Source organism: Dromaius novaehollandiae, chromosome 5, assembly GCF_036370855.1.
Source record: "Dromaius novaehollandiae isolate bDroNov1 chromosome 5, bDroNov1.hap1, whole genome shotgun sequence".
NCBI classification, from domain to species: domain Eukaryota; kingdom Metazoa; phylum Chordata; class Aves; order Casuariiformes; family Dromaiidae; genus Dromaius; species Dromaius novaehollandiae.
In genome coordinates this window covers 41636363-41650829 of record NC_088102.1, presented here as the reverse complement: position 1 = coordinate 41650829, position 14467 = coordinate 41636363, and the positions used below count along the sequence as shown (strand labels likewise).

At 35.0% G+C, this 14467-nt stretch overlaps 1 protein-coding gene across 4 annotated transcripts in view; it reads right to left on the bottom strand.

The window, feature by feature from the left end:
* The window catches only part of UBR1 (ubiquitin protein ligase E3 component n-recognin 1), a 73656-nt gene that overhangs the window by 46211 nt on the left and 12978 nt on the right, over positions 1 to 14467 (bottom strand). For all 4 annotated transcript variants that reach the window (XM_064512571.1, XM_026095739.2, XM_064512570.1 and 1 more), the window contains exons 2-11: positions 13976 to 14232; positions 11948 to 12026; positions 10256 to 10366; positions 5018 to 5148; positions 4356 to 4497; positions 2655 to 2717; positions 2199 to 2322; positions 1490 to 1597; positions 947 to 1035; positions 29 to 127 (exon numbers count right to left, since the gene is read on the bottom strand). In XM_064512571.1, coding sequence (XP_064368641.1) covers positions 29 to 127; positions 947 to 1035; positions 1490 to 1597; positions 2199 to 2322; positions 2655 to 2717; positions 4356 to 4497; positions 5018 to 5148; positions 10256 to 10366; positions 11948 to 12026; positions 13976 to 14151 — 1122 coding nt within the window. In that variant the 5' untranslated portion in view covers positions 14152 to 14232. The remainder of the gene's footprint in view (positions 1 to 28; positions 128 to 946; positions 1036 to 1489; positions 1598 to 2198; positions 2323 to 2654; positions 2718 to 4355; positions 4498 to 5017; positions 5149 to 10255; positions 10367 to 11947; positions 12027 to 13975; positions 14233 to 14467) is intronic.

Below are 14467 nucleotides of genomic sequence, written 5' to 3'. Positions count from 1 at the left end.
ATTCCTTGTGGAGATAGGTTGAACATACCAGAGTAGGTACAGTGAACATCTGAACAGAGAGTGCCGTCACAGAGAGAACTCTGTCATGATCATCATTGATGTATTCTTTTTGCAATGCTTTGTAATACTGGGAAAAGAGAATATTGGGAAAATTAAACAAATAAACCTAGCTTAAATTAAAAATGTTTACTTTTTTATTTGAAAGAATTATTGTATTTGAAGTGTACTTCATACTTTCTAACAGATGCAGTTTAAACAACAAAAATGGCACAATGCCCTCAATGCAAAGTAGTTAAGCACATGTCCCACTGGCTTAACTTAAAGTTAAGCACAAACTGAACTGCACTGCCAGATTGCAGTCACAATATTTTATCTCCTACATATCAATCTTCCTCAAGAAAAGAAATAAAATATCTGAAAAAGAGATCAGTAAAGTCATTAACTTATTAATAAAACAAGTCTTCTTCCTCTTTCAGTGAGCTGTATGGACAATTATTGAACAACTGCCTAAAAAAGATGTGTACAATTAGTAATATAAGTCCTTCTTTGCTTTGTCTCAGTCCAGTGAAAACCATGAAGTGTCAGTCACCTTAGCTTTACCAGACTTAAAGTCTCCCTTAGTAACAGAAAAAATTTGGACTTATGTTCTGTATATTTCTTAACTATTTTATCATTATTAAAAAAAAAGATGGCGCCAGTTCATTTGCTGTTTCAAAAGCTAAAGAAACAGCCAGCAATACTGCATTCATAAAGATCACACATACCTACCCAACTGTATAAAACAGGCCAATGACACTGGCATTAATACCCTCTATACAGGCTGAGCTAATAGTTGAAGCTCTGCATGTTGAAAAGTCATTACTTACACAGAAATAATTTTCAGATTTTGGGGGAAGTTCCTAAAGTTACTAAAGATCCATTGCATAAAACACAAATAACCAGTTACCTTCACAAATTCCACAGCAAAAAGTTTTTTATACTCCATTTCCATGAAGAAACTACTGAAGATAAGCTCATGAAGAACCTTTCTTGCTCCTGTGAAGAGCCAATACAGTTCACTTCACTTTATTGTACTAAGATGCAGGTTTTTATGGAAGAGAGGAACAGATTAAAAAGTGATAATTAAAAATCATTAAAAGGCTTTGAAATAGCTATGAAGCATATGGACAAAGTTATTCATATCATTATGTCCTCTCTTTTTAATAAACACTTATTGGTATGTATTTAAAAAACACAGAGTAAGCATCAAGTCCCTCACAGTCAGGGTTCTTCAAAATACATAAAGCAGAAAAATTTAGGTGGTAAATACATACCCAAAATATCAATTCTTTAAGCCCTATAACTAAAACTTTATCAAAAAGCATGACAGAAAAACTATACAGAAATGTTAACTCCATGTTAACATGGCACACACTTATTCTTACACATTTGTTAAGTATAAAAAAAATGAATTTGCCTCTTCAGTTTATAGCAACATGTATACACAAACCTTTATGAAGTTTTGCATCCCAAAGCATCAACTTGCTTATGAAGCAGGGCTTTTCAGACCCAGCGTCTTCTTTGAGACATATCTGACAGAAGATCTGCCGAAAGTCACCTATAAGGAGAAAGTTATTCATTTGTACAAGAATGCTTTGAAAATTAAAGGGTCCAAGCCAACAGAATAAAATTACAGAAGTCTGAAATTTTTAAATTAAATTAAGACTGGGGGTTTTTTTTGGGGGGGGGGGGAATGTTTATTTTATCAATACTGTCTACTTTAATCACAGCTATCAAGCCTGAAACAGGAATTAATTCAAGCAGGAAAGGTATGCTTTCACTGAGAGATGTTCTGCAGCTTTCCACCAGCATGGGGGACAGCAGCTTTTAAGGAAAAAAAAATCACTGAAATAGGCTATGTGATGTTGAAATTGGGGATTATAAAATTTTGAGGAAAGAAAGACAGAGCACATGGAGGGAAAGACTGATTTATTTTAGCAAGAAGGAACAAAGTACCACTGTTCATAACCATACTATTGATGGATATCAGCACATACATTGATGAATCATTTACTACTTATGAGGAATGTGGAAGTATTTTAATACGGGGACATCATATATAGCACTTCTGATGATAACTTTCTTTTTTTGAGAGAGAAGTATTCATTAAAATGTTGACATGGCACTATTGTAATGTTATGCTTACAAGTTACACTTACTTGAATAGCTCATGAGTTTGTTCAGCCAAGAACCAAGGCGCAAAGCAAACTTCTGGTGAGCCATAACATCAGCATGCAGAACCTCCACATGAAGTGGTCGTTGAGAAACATTTTCGGAATGCCTCTAGAAATCAGGTAAAAATCAGTAGATATAGATTAAAGATAGCATGAATTTTCACATTTGTCTTTGACACCTGTTATCTCTCCCCAGCTCATGTTAATGGCAAACCCTATCAAAATAAAAGAAATCAGTTGATGTTTAGGGTTTGAATACATCTGTCTTGTTTTTACCAAAGGTAGCAGGTTAAATTCAATTTCAAAAAGTTCACAGGCAGGTCATAAAAACACGGAAGTACTAAGTCAAAGATTAATACAAAAGACTAGTTTGTCTGTTGTGTAATAAAAATAAACAAACCAACTTCATCATTAAATGAGAAAAATATTTTAGGAAGCTACCTTGATTTCCTCCTTTGCTTCCTGACAAGTTGCATAATGTCCAGCCTTAACAGCTCTACGACCCTGTTGAAAGAAAATATTGAATATGAGCAAAATGTGAACAAAAAGTCACAGACCTAATCCTTATTCTATTTTATTATTCTTGAAAGAAAACCTGGGACAAATATCACTCATGGTGCACTCAGACATCTAGGAGCAGATCAAAATTAAATTATTTTTAGAAAACATCTGTTTGAATTAAATTAACAATGAAACAACTTAAGAAAAGCAAAGTCTGGGTATTTTAACGTTGTAAAGAAAACATACGTATACAACAAAGTAGAAGAGAGAGATTTCTGCAGAATACTGTAAATAGAATTTTCTTCCTAGCAGAAAATACACTCACCCTGAGTTGCTTTTCCACAATCTTTCCTATTATTTCTTACTTCTATAGATAAAGCAGTGGGGTATATTAAAAGCAGAGGGTTCGATAGCTCTTTCAATAAAGCCAAAGAATAGCATCAGCTTAGTCCTCAGAGTCCACTGAAAAGAAATAGGAGCTATGGACTTCCAAATGGGTTTTCCATACAGCAGAATTTCACACAAGAAGAGAGGAAGTGCGAATGTTGTGAGAAAGTGTTATAATTAAAACAAAACAAAATAACACAGTCCTGTGGTGTAGTAGGTGCTGTGTAAAAAGAAAAGTCATGTCAACTCTGGTTAAAATTTAGGTTTCATTCAAAAGAACCCTTTCATAAAATTCATAGAACAGAAAGGCAAACCTTTAAAGATTACTGTATAACCATGTATGTATATACATATTTTGCAGATCTGAAACTGCATAAGCATTATAAAAACATAAGACCAACAGAGCATCTATAAATAACATGTAGCTAATTTTCATTATCTGAGCAACAAGAAACATGAAAAAAAAAATACGGTTTTCACAGATTAAAAAAAGGATTCTAGTATTAGTAGGATGTTTTATATGTAAGTATACAATGCATACATATACAGCTACAGACATACAAGTAAATAGAGTTTCTCTGTGTACACATGCAAAATGCATTATAGTTTTGTGTAGAAAACAAGTATTATAACAAAAGACAACTGGCACTCTGAGTGTGTATTTTTTTTCCAAAAGGAAAAAAAAAGTCTCTGTGTCCATGGTATAGGGTCCCAATATGGTCTCAAACATTGGTCTGAGAAATGAAAAAGTAAAATCACCACTTTCCCTTATGGATGTTTCCTCATTTCATTTGTTTAATTCAAAGCTTTAAGACTTCCAAATTAAGTCTGAGCCAGAAAGAACACAAATTCTTGCAAAATGTAAGCAAGAACTCTGTTTAAATATGACTGAATATGCATATTGTTGTGTTTATGTTTTATTTTAACGGCATTTGTCTGAAATGCAAATTTCTGTCATCCAAGGGGCAAAAAAAAAAAAAAAGAAAAGAAAAGAAACACAAACAGATGAAAGAGAAACAACTTCAGATAAATCAGGGCCTATTCCCATTTTCAAGAAACTCGGTTTGCCAAGAAGCAAAATTTATGCATTTTAAAAACCTTCCCGAAGCAAGTGTTGATTAACAATTAGTCTGCAACATGCCTTTATCTCTCCAAGCTCCAGCATTCTAGAAACAATGATTTTGTGATCAAAAGATTATAGCAGTACTTCTTAATGATTAAAAAGGGACTCTCCCAAACAAAGAACGCACTAACCTCTTTATCGATGGCAGTAGTATGCAACTGGGCCTCACCAAGTTCGCAGCCAAGTGCCCTTTGCAGGCTGTAGATGACGTGATCGTAAGAATGGTGTTCATCATTGAAAAGGACACAGTAGTAGTTGTCTGCCTTCTCTCTACTGGGAAAAATCCAGCATTTTATAATACAAGTAAAAAGAAAATTGTAAATATCCTATCCAGTACATCAATAGATCACTTGCAAACTCATGAGAGAAATGACAAACACCAAAAAATAAATTATAGAAGAAAATTAAGCATGTTCTTCACGTCAGGAAAACCAAAAAATTGCCCCTTTCATCTACACCTGGACAAACCACAGAAATTGCATAGCAAGTACAAAAGGGCTTTTAAATTATTGGATTAATCCATTACTATTCCCTCTCTCTGCCATTTTATAATCTCATTTTTCTTTTTAATGACACAGAAGTCTTTTTCCATTTTGATTGAACAACATCATACATTACTTTTTCTGTAAATTATCAAAAGCTTATCTGTATATAATTATAGTTCAAAAACATAATAGTGCTATTTACAGAGCTTTTGACACTAACAATTTTGCATGAATGTGGCAATACCCACAGGTAAAATTATTAGCAAAGTTTCTAACACCTCAGAGACAAAACTGGAAATACTCTTTACCTGATTGTGAGCTCCAGAGGCAGTTCCTTCTCTTCTTCCCATATAAGCATATCTACAATGTATTTTATCACAGAGGGAAACACCCTCCTAGAGTGTTCCATAACCTCTTCATTTAACTGACATTCAGAATTCTGTAAAAAAGGAGTTAATATCAGTACAGAAAATAAAGTAATTAAGTATTTTACTAATACCTTTTTTCCTTTTTGGAAATATGCCTTTTATGATTCTTAAGCAAACTCAACTCACCTCATTTCTTCCCTTAAAATTATTTCATCCCAAAACCTGTCAGTATTATTCCAACCATTCATTCCACCAGTTTCATCCACCATTTTTTATCCATTCAATTTTCATTTAGGAACAGGCTTTGAAAGGCTTCATCAAATATTTTAGGAAATGTCAGGTTCATATACCTTAAGTTACAAATTGCTGGTAAACAGATTTCTGTATACCTGAAGATTCTAAGAGTTTGCAGTCCAGATGTAAATTCTTGCCGTGTATTGGCATTCTTTTCTGTCTCTATGTGTATTCTCTCAAGTATTTATGAGACTCCTTGAACAGAATTATCCAAGAAAACACAACTCTGTTCTTTTCAGAGATCTCATGCCAGAATTACTTATTATTCAAAATATCCTTATTAGCTGGCATATTTTCCATCCACCCAGGCAAATCTTATTAAGTGACTCATCTACACCATATGATAACATTATAAATCCTTTCCGTAACAATTTAGCAGGACAGAAAAGGAGATTATAAACAAAGGAAATCATTTCCAAATATGCTCTTAAGAATGAAGCAATCAAATATTCCAGTACAAATCACAGATGTTTTCCAAAGACATTCTTTTTGGGAAAAGAGGGATTTAATCCAAAGGCCCTAAGTAACAAAAACATGTCTTCGAATTTTAATGAACATTTCTTAATACCCACCTTTCTTTCAGCATACGCATACATAAATGGTATATAACACTGTTATTAATTATAATACAAGCAAATCAAGTGATTCATATACAAATATGACATAGAAAGAGAGGCTGATATTTTCTAGAGTACTTGCACAGAAATTCCCATAATTTTAGGATCAACCAACCTGCCTAAAAAGTCTGAGTATGTATGTGTAGGTCAGAGGGAAAAATGATGAGAAAAGAGAATTCCTAAGAAAAAAGCATTTCCCATGTGACTTCTGTTCCCCAAGTACTAAGGGCACTCACCTCTCCAATAAACAATTTGACAGATGTAAATATAAAAGAACAATAGTGATCTGTTTAATATAGCTAAGAATCATGTTCTTGGAAAAAGTCCTAAATCAATTATGCGGTCACATTTATGAAGTAGACAGCTTAAAAAAAAAAAAAAAAAAAAAGCAAAATTGTAATGTGTTGATATAATGCAAAAGCTAAAAAAGTAGTGGCCTGGAGTAGAGATTCCAGAATCAGGGATTGCTTTTCCAGGCCTCATATTACACACATACCAACACGTTGTGTAAATACCTTCTGACTCCAAAACCTTTTTTTAAATTAGTGTTTAATAAGGAGTTTTGTAAGGACACACTATTTTTTGCATTTCTGAGATGATGCGAGGCGTATGTTATTAAAATACAATTTGTCTGCTGCTTATCTTTAACATAGTAGATTGAAACCTGTGTTTTACTATAGATTCATTCCTAAAAGGAGGTCATTCTGCAGATCAGACTCTAAACTTAATCTAGCTTTTAAAAATAGCAGCCAGTTTCTAGGCACTTATTTATCGTGGTCTCATTGCAAACAAACCTATTGCCAACATTCCCCTCTTCTCATATGCTCTTACCTTATCACAGTAAGTTTATAAACATCTTAGCATGATATACCCTCTATACTTACAGTACTTCAAGGGATACTGGCCAGGACTATTGAGAAAAGAGTTGTTTTTGTTTGACAAGCGTATGATGCACTTCTATACTAACAGAAAGCAAGCTGGAAAGAAAATGTGTGCTTGTTTCAGCATTGACACTTTCCTAATGGACTTTGCATCCCAATTCTTTTAATAACGACTATATGTATACTAAGAATGTCCTTGATTCACCAAAGAGAGAACAAACTATGAGGTAATCCAAACATCCATGAGTCTCTTCATCATAAAGAAACCCTGATGTACAAGTCTTTTATTAAAGAAGGGAGATAGTCGATCAATGCCATCTTCATCAAATACGAATATATAATTCATTACTGAAGCAGCTGTACTTCTGCTCTTTTACTAGTGAGTCTAATAACTACATATATTGACAACAACTCAAAGAATTATAAGTAACTAATTCTTCAATTGTCTGTATGTTTTCTATCATTCGTGACTCTCAAGTAGCATTCGTTGTAAGAACAGGTTGCAGGAGTTTACTAAATATTAGTTGTAATACAGTTATCTCAGAATTAGGTTGGGACTTGCACAACTCCATGACAGAACAGCAATGAGTAAACAAATTCACTGCAAACCAACCAAAGACCTTATCAGAGATTAGAAGAAAAAACAGTTCTCGTTTGAAATCACCTTGTCAGAGAATTAGAAGAGAAATATTACTCAAAGAAGCAAAGGAGGCTTCCTGTTTTCTGATTATTATAGGTAGGATTATAGTTCTCAAAGTAAAACCAGCAGATACTGCGTTAGCTACCGTCTCTATTGATATGACCTATCTTTTAACATTATCTCCATTGGATACAAATGACCTGAAGAATACTCTGAGCAATTTACCTTTGTCCAAACAGAATTAAAACGTTGCAAAGACTTTGAGTATATGCAGTTTCCTCTCTGCTCTGTTTGAACATGGTTTTGAAAAAAAAAGCCCACAAAAATCTGGATAATATAATTTTTTAAAAGAGTCAGACAGCTTTTTTGGTAAAATTTTGATAGTTTTTAGTGGTCCACCTAACATTTATTTCTGGATTATTTTATCTAAAAGCTGGTCTAATGGAAGGGGGGATAGGGTAGAGGAAGGAATATGCTGTCACAGGTTCAAATACCAGATCTGTGCAGTCAAAGTTCTTACCTTGTGGAGAAACAGGTTCTCCAGCAAGAAGAAAGAAATTCATGAACCATTTTAAGGCTTTGGTTAGAGGTGGCAGAACTACAAAATACCACTGTTCTAATAGTTGTTTCAGCACTTTTCTTTGCAGATCTTATAAACAGACCTAAGTTTTTTAAAGCCGGGAAGTACAATCCATTTCGATTGGATTCTCTGTTCAAGGTGGTGACCCTGTTCTGCCCAGCCCTTCATTTCTTCCATTTCAGAAGTGTGTTGTCTTTCTGCTACTACTAAGGCAGTTTTGTACTTCCAACGAGTAGCTTTTACGTACAAGTCAGTCCCAACATGAAACCATGCAATATGAATGAGGTGCAGGGAAAGACTTAGACATGACTGCAATTCCACATTTGGAGGGAAGCAATATTAGGCAGAGAATTCTACACACAAGAAGTGTCTCAGTCACAGCCATTGTAATTGGCTGAAGGACACCCGAGTTTTCTGAAAGCCTTTGAAATCTAAGAATGATGAGATGTGCATGGTGGAGGCCTGAGGACCATGAGAGGCATCTGAAAGGGAATTCTATCTCTGATCAGCTCTCAGCTGCAGCAGCAATACTTTCCATTCTCCCTGGCATTATAAAGTTCTATCCTCATGCAATTACACATGAAAAATATGCTTTGAATTATGGTGGTGTTTATGGAACTCATGCTCAGTTGAAAGTTACCTTATCAGGATCACATCAGACAAACTTGCCTTCACTATTTTTGTGATGGATTAAAACATCCTGAAGATAAGTAGCCCCGTGTGGAGAATAGTTCTCTCTTTCCTTGTTTATATGAAGCACAATAGAGCATTATCCACCATGGTTTGTGACAGCAGACTTTTTAGAACTGAAAGAAAAGCTGCGTATGCTCAAATAGCTCTTAACATTTCTCCATTTATTGGCATTTTGGACTAGATCTATACTGTAATGCGCAAGCAAGGGCCTAATCTTGAGCTTAGACTAGAACTTCCAGATCCACCACTTTGGGGTCAAATTAGGAGACAGGCAACAAGCATCTCAGCAACCACTGGATTCACATCTCACTCAGGCTGGTCCTTGTTGAGCAGTGAGTGTTGCTTGTTTTCTCAGCTCTGCTTTCTGGTTTAAATCAAACTAGTTTATTTTTCAGTAGTTGAGCAAACGAAAAGCACAACAAGCACACAAACTACTCAGAAGAGGGGTAGCAGATGCTGACCTCAGGTAGGATGTGGTCCTGTTATATTTATTTCTATCTAAAATAAACTTGTGCCAACTATATGAAGCTCCTCTTCTTCACTATTCCAGTTCAAAGTCCAGTAAGTTCCCCACAAACTTAAAGTTTCAGCTAATATGAATAGATTTATAGTAAAAAAGGTGAGAAAAAGAGGCTGCACGCAGTTGCAACAGCCCTTAACTGGAGTTAGTTAGCATTATTGCTTGGTCTAATTTTCCTGTGAGACCAGTGCTCTTTACTTCTTTTCCAATTGAATTTTTGCCAGACCATAGGGAACAATACTTTGGCAACAAAAACAGAGGAGCAATTAGGGGTCCATTTGATGAATGCGAAAACTTTTCTGTCCTGAGCATCTCAAAACAGAAGGTAGAACTCAGACCTCCTCAGGAAAAAGCAGTTTTATCTGAAGCAACTTATTTGCCTACATACATTTTAAAAGTTATTTATAAAGGTAACACATTTCTTTTTAAAATATTACTTTTTGACGTACAACAAGCAGGAGAGACAGCCCAGCATAAGAGGTTAGAGCAGACACTTATATTCAATCATAGTGACAGATCCCACACCAGAAATAATTAAGTGACAAAGAAAGTGTTCATTAATACGAATGTGGAAAAAGAAAAGATACTATCAAAATCTAGTACTATATCTAAACATTAACTAAGCAGTAGGAATCAGTTATTTGTACATCAGAATGGAACAACACAGCCAGCAAAGAAAAGAGATGGTGAGACACTGGAATTTTGATTCAGAACCAAAGACAGAGGAACGGACAAGACAGGCAGTTGGAACTGCTCCATCATTTCTGCCTTTTCTGGAGACACAAAGGATAGCCAAAGGACACGTTTGACCCCAATGCACACCTTGATTCAATTCAGTTGGACCTGCCACATCCTTTATACAATATATGCAGTTCTGTAAACAGAAATAAGCATTTTTAAAAAAAAGTCAATATCTACAACATTAATTCTTTCACTTTCAGCAGTATTCTTACTTCTTTTGCAGTCCCTGATGCTCCGTGCTCATGTTTAGTACACAGAGGTCCTGTCTTCCACGCCTCTGTATCCCCACAATCACAAAATCCTCCTCCAGTGGAGCTATGCATCTGTAAAAGAATAAGTATTTCAGTCATGCAATATGTAATTAAAAAGCAAGAGAAAAATAAAAATGTGCATAATTTAAGTCAAACACTAATACAAACACCTGCTTACAAAATACAAGGCTCACTAAGTACCCACAGACTTCCCAATTATTTTTACTGAGGTAAAAACAATTATCCATAGGTTGCCCTGAAACCCCAGAAATAAAAATTGCAAAAATTCTAAGTGGCCTAACAGACTTTCAAAAATTCATTATTTACTTCAAATGGTTTAAAATAACCTGATCTAATTAGACCTGCTTTGGGCAGGAGGTTGGACTAGATAACCTCCTTAGGTCCCTTCCAACCTAAATCATTCTATGAATCTATGAAAATAAAGAGTATAATTTGTATTCTTCACATTGTATCTTTAAAACAGTAATACAGCAAATCTGCTCCCATCCGATGGCCTATTTTCATGGCCGATGTTTTGCCTGAAGACGACAACCTTATGTTACTGAAAAACAAAGAAAAGAAAGGATACCAAACAGGTTTCTGTACCCGGCTGTGATTTCAAATTGCTCTGTAACCATGATTATCTATTTTCTTTGGTTTTCAGCTTACCTCTCTTTAAACTCCATGTGCACACCTGTGTGTTCATGCACGGGCATGTGGAAGCTGCATTAGCATAGTTCAGGGTAGCTTTGTATGTCTTCGATCAATGCTTACCACACATTTTCATATCAGTATATGAAGATTTGCACAGAGGGGCGGAACGTTATAATTTAGTGCCCTTTAATATGAGATTGATTGATACCTTCTTCAAAACTCTCCCTCATGGAACTATATCTACTTAAAGGGAATTCATGACCATTTGAGGATACAAGCAAAAACAAACAAAAAAACCCCTCTTAAATGGATGTTACATCAATGACTAAAGGAACAAACGTAAGAAAAGCCTAGCCCACTTTTCAATGATCAAAGATAGTTAAATTGAATTAGTTAAGGCATTGGAATCTCTCAAAGATAACACAGATTTAGTTCAGACAGAATCAAAAGGATATCAGAAAGAGATGATCCAGTTCCAAAACAATCTCCCCACTAAAAATTTGAAGCTTAACATGTCTTCTGTAACTTCTATAGTCCACACTCTAAGCCTAAAGTCGTTTATGCAAATCTAAATAGAAGTACAGAATGGGAATGTGGAGACTGCATCTGTTACAGGAGTGATGAAATATACACATTTGGACCCCACATATACACATTCATTCTAAATTTCTGGACATAATGCAGTCTTGTATATAAAGTACTGACTGCGACTCAGGACAGGACTGCCACTTTCATTCACAGCTTTTTGCTCTGGCACAGACAATATTCTCTTTGGTGATGTTGCCAAAGAGAACACAATGTATGCATTCATAGACACTTCCTTACCCTTTGGTTCTTGAATTAGAAACTTATTTTCCTTGAAACAGGCTTTATGCATAAAGCCTGTAGTTAGAAACATGACAGCCAAACATTGAACAAAATCTCATTTTTTTTAAAAAGCAAAAAAAAAAAACTTCTCTAAAGCAACAAGTACAATTTCTTAATACAGGATTTTTCTACCTTGTACCGATGGTTCTTGTGAATGCTGTTCTGGAAGCAGTCCATGCAGAGTACACACGTTGGATCAACTGCACAGTCTCTGCAACAAAAACGGTAGCTGGGTAACTTTCTAAAACACACACATGGAATTTTCACGCGCAAAACAAAATGTCGCTCTAAAAATTGAGGTTAACAGATTTGTATTACAAAAACACTGGCTACTCCACGTCATAGAAAGAGGATGAAAGTCAATCTTGTTAGGCTTGAACCACACACTCTATTAGGTTCTATTAGAAATATGTTTGATTTCCACTTTCAAAAACTGTTGCTAACATATTTCTTTCCTTGCCTAGAATGAGAAGCCATTAAAAAACATAACAAGACTGACTTTGTAGTGAGCTTTATTACTGTTTCCAATAACAACCGTAGCTACTTTGCTAATGAAAACTTATGTTACGTGTCCATTAGGCTAAGTTTGAAACATTTTAAACAGTTGCAAGCTAAAGAGTGTTTCTTCAGAAAATAAGCTACAGAATATATTCTTTAAAATCTAATTTCAGTGATTTTGGTCAAGCACTCAAATATCTGAAAATCCAAAACTACACTCATTTGTGCAATGTAATTCCATTTTTTCAGTCCTCCACATACATATATGCTTTATGTGGCTTTTTTTTTTTTTTTAAAGTATACTCATTTTTAACATTTTTAATGTTTGTTTCATCCTATGCAAAATGCGGATGACAGGTATTTAATGACAAGTTTTTTGTTTTACACCATTGTTCAACATCTGGTTCAAAGCCTTCTTTACAATACAGCTAAAATTGCATAATAATTCTGAAGAGAGAATGAATTTCCTTTTGAACCTTTAGATGACAGTTATCATTATTATAATTTAATACTTTACTAATATTCATTTATTACCATAAATCTACTATAAGGTGAGTTAAAACAACGAAAAATTAAGATAGAAGTGCTTGCTAGATTTCAATGTCCTATTTTAGACATTTTAGATTTTATTATTTCAAAGTATCTATTATTTTTAGCATCTTAAAAGTCTAAAGGAAAGACTTGCTTGACTTCAGTGGCAGTATTAAATCAGCATTTTTATAAATACCACCAAATTGTTGTGAGATAGTAACTCAAAAATTAAGAAAAATAAATTGAGTGACCACCTCTGAGAAATACAGCTTTATCATCTTGCCTACCATCATATAGGAACTCTGCAACGGCAGGAACAGCAGTATTCCTGTTATAGCAGCACTAAACTGCTTTGACCATCCTTTTTCTTCTGACAATCCACTGTCCCATTTGCTATATACTTTCCAGCAAAAATGTAAGGATTCCTACAAGGATCCTTTGGACTTGATCTTGCATCCTAAATAATATTATTCATCCTTAATAATACTATTTTGGCATTTCTGGTGCAATGTTCTAGGCTTTTAAAATAATCCCAAAATGGCAAAAAACTATCATATAGCATCATATTAATACCAATAAATTACCAGCTCAGTTGTAATCTCTGTAGCTATCATGAAGACCTCTGATACATGATTTAATGAAGTAATACCATATCAATTGGTTTTCATCTTTAATACACACCAGGATGAGAAAGAAGGTGAAAAAGTGACTGTTGCTTATACAGATATTGCTCAAGCGGCATAATGCTGATGCTTAGAAACGCTGGACTGTGTTTCAGGCTTTGAGAAGATGAGCGCCCTGTAGCGTGCAAATTTTTATGACTGTCTTCCCTCAATCCCAGGTACAGGTCCCATACTCATGCCCTGTCATGCAATCTTTTTAACCAATGGCTTTCAGTACCTTTAACAACCTTTCTCTTTCCTTCCTTTTCTCTGCCAGAGTATGCTTTTTCATACGTAACTTTGCTCACTCTAAAGTAGTTTGAAATCTGAAGCAAATGCCACTGTCCGTTACTTAAAGACCTACTGTGACACAAATGATGATTACTTCGCATCGGAACTAGTTCCATTAAGTCTACTTTGCTGCATTATCTCACAGGGAAAAGTCAGGATAACATACTTTTGTGCTTACCTGCAAGAATACGTCGTCTCCCCTCCTTTGAACACCTTCCCACAGAGCTGCGAGGTTCCACTCTGTTGCAGTTTCTCCAGGAAGATATCTGGGTCTTCCCCAAACAAATAACATTCCATAGGGTAAAATATTGTTGTCTGGACCATTTCTTCTTGTTTCTCCAGCAAGGGGTCCATTTCAGCTGAGTAGATATTTGGTACATGTTTAGCCAAGCACTGTAAAAATGTAGTCTGGAAGTCAAATCTTTCGTCCCACCACTGCAAGAGAAGTAAATCAATGGGTAAACATTAATGAATAAATACATTTAAAGAAATTAGTAAATGGGTAGCTCCACAGTTCTCTCCAATTGCTCTACTTCCATTCTTCGAGTCTGAACATTCTTTCTTTCATATTATTACCGTTACTTAGAAACACCTTTTGGTTTTCCCCACTGCAAACCAGATGACAAATTTATTCACCAAGGCTCCTTAAGACAACCTCTTTTCAAAAACA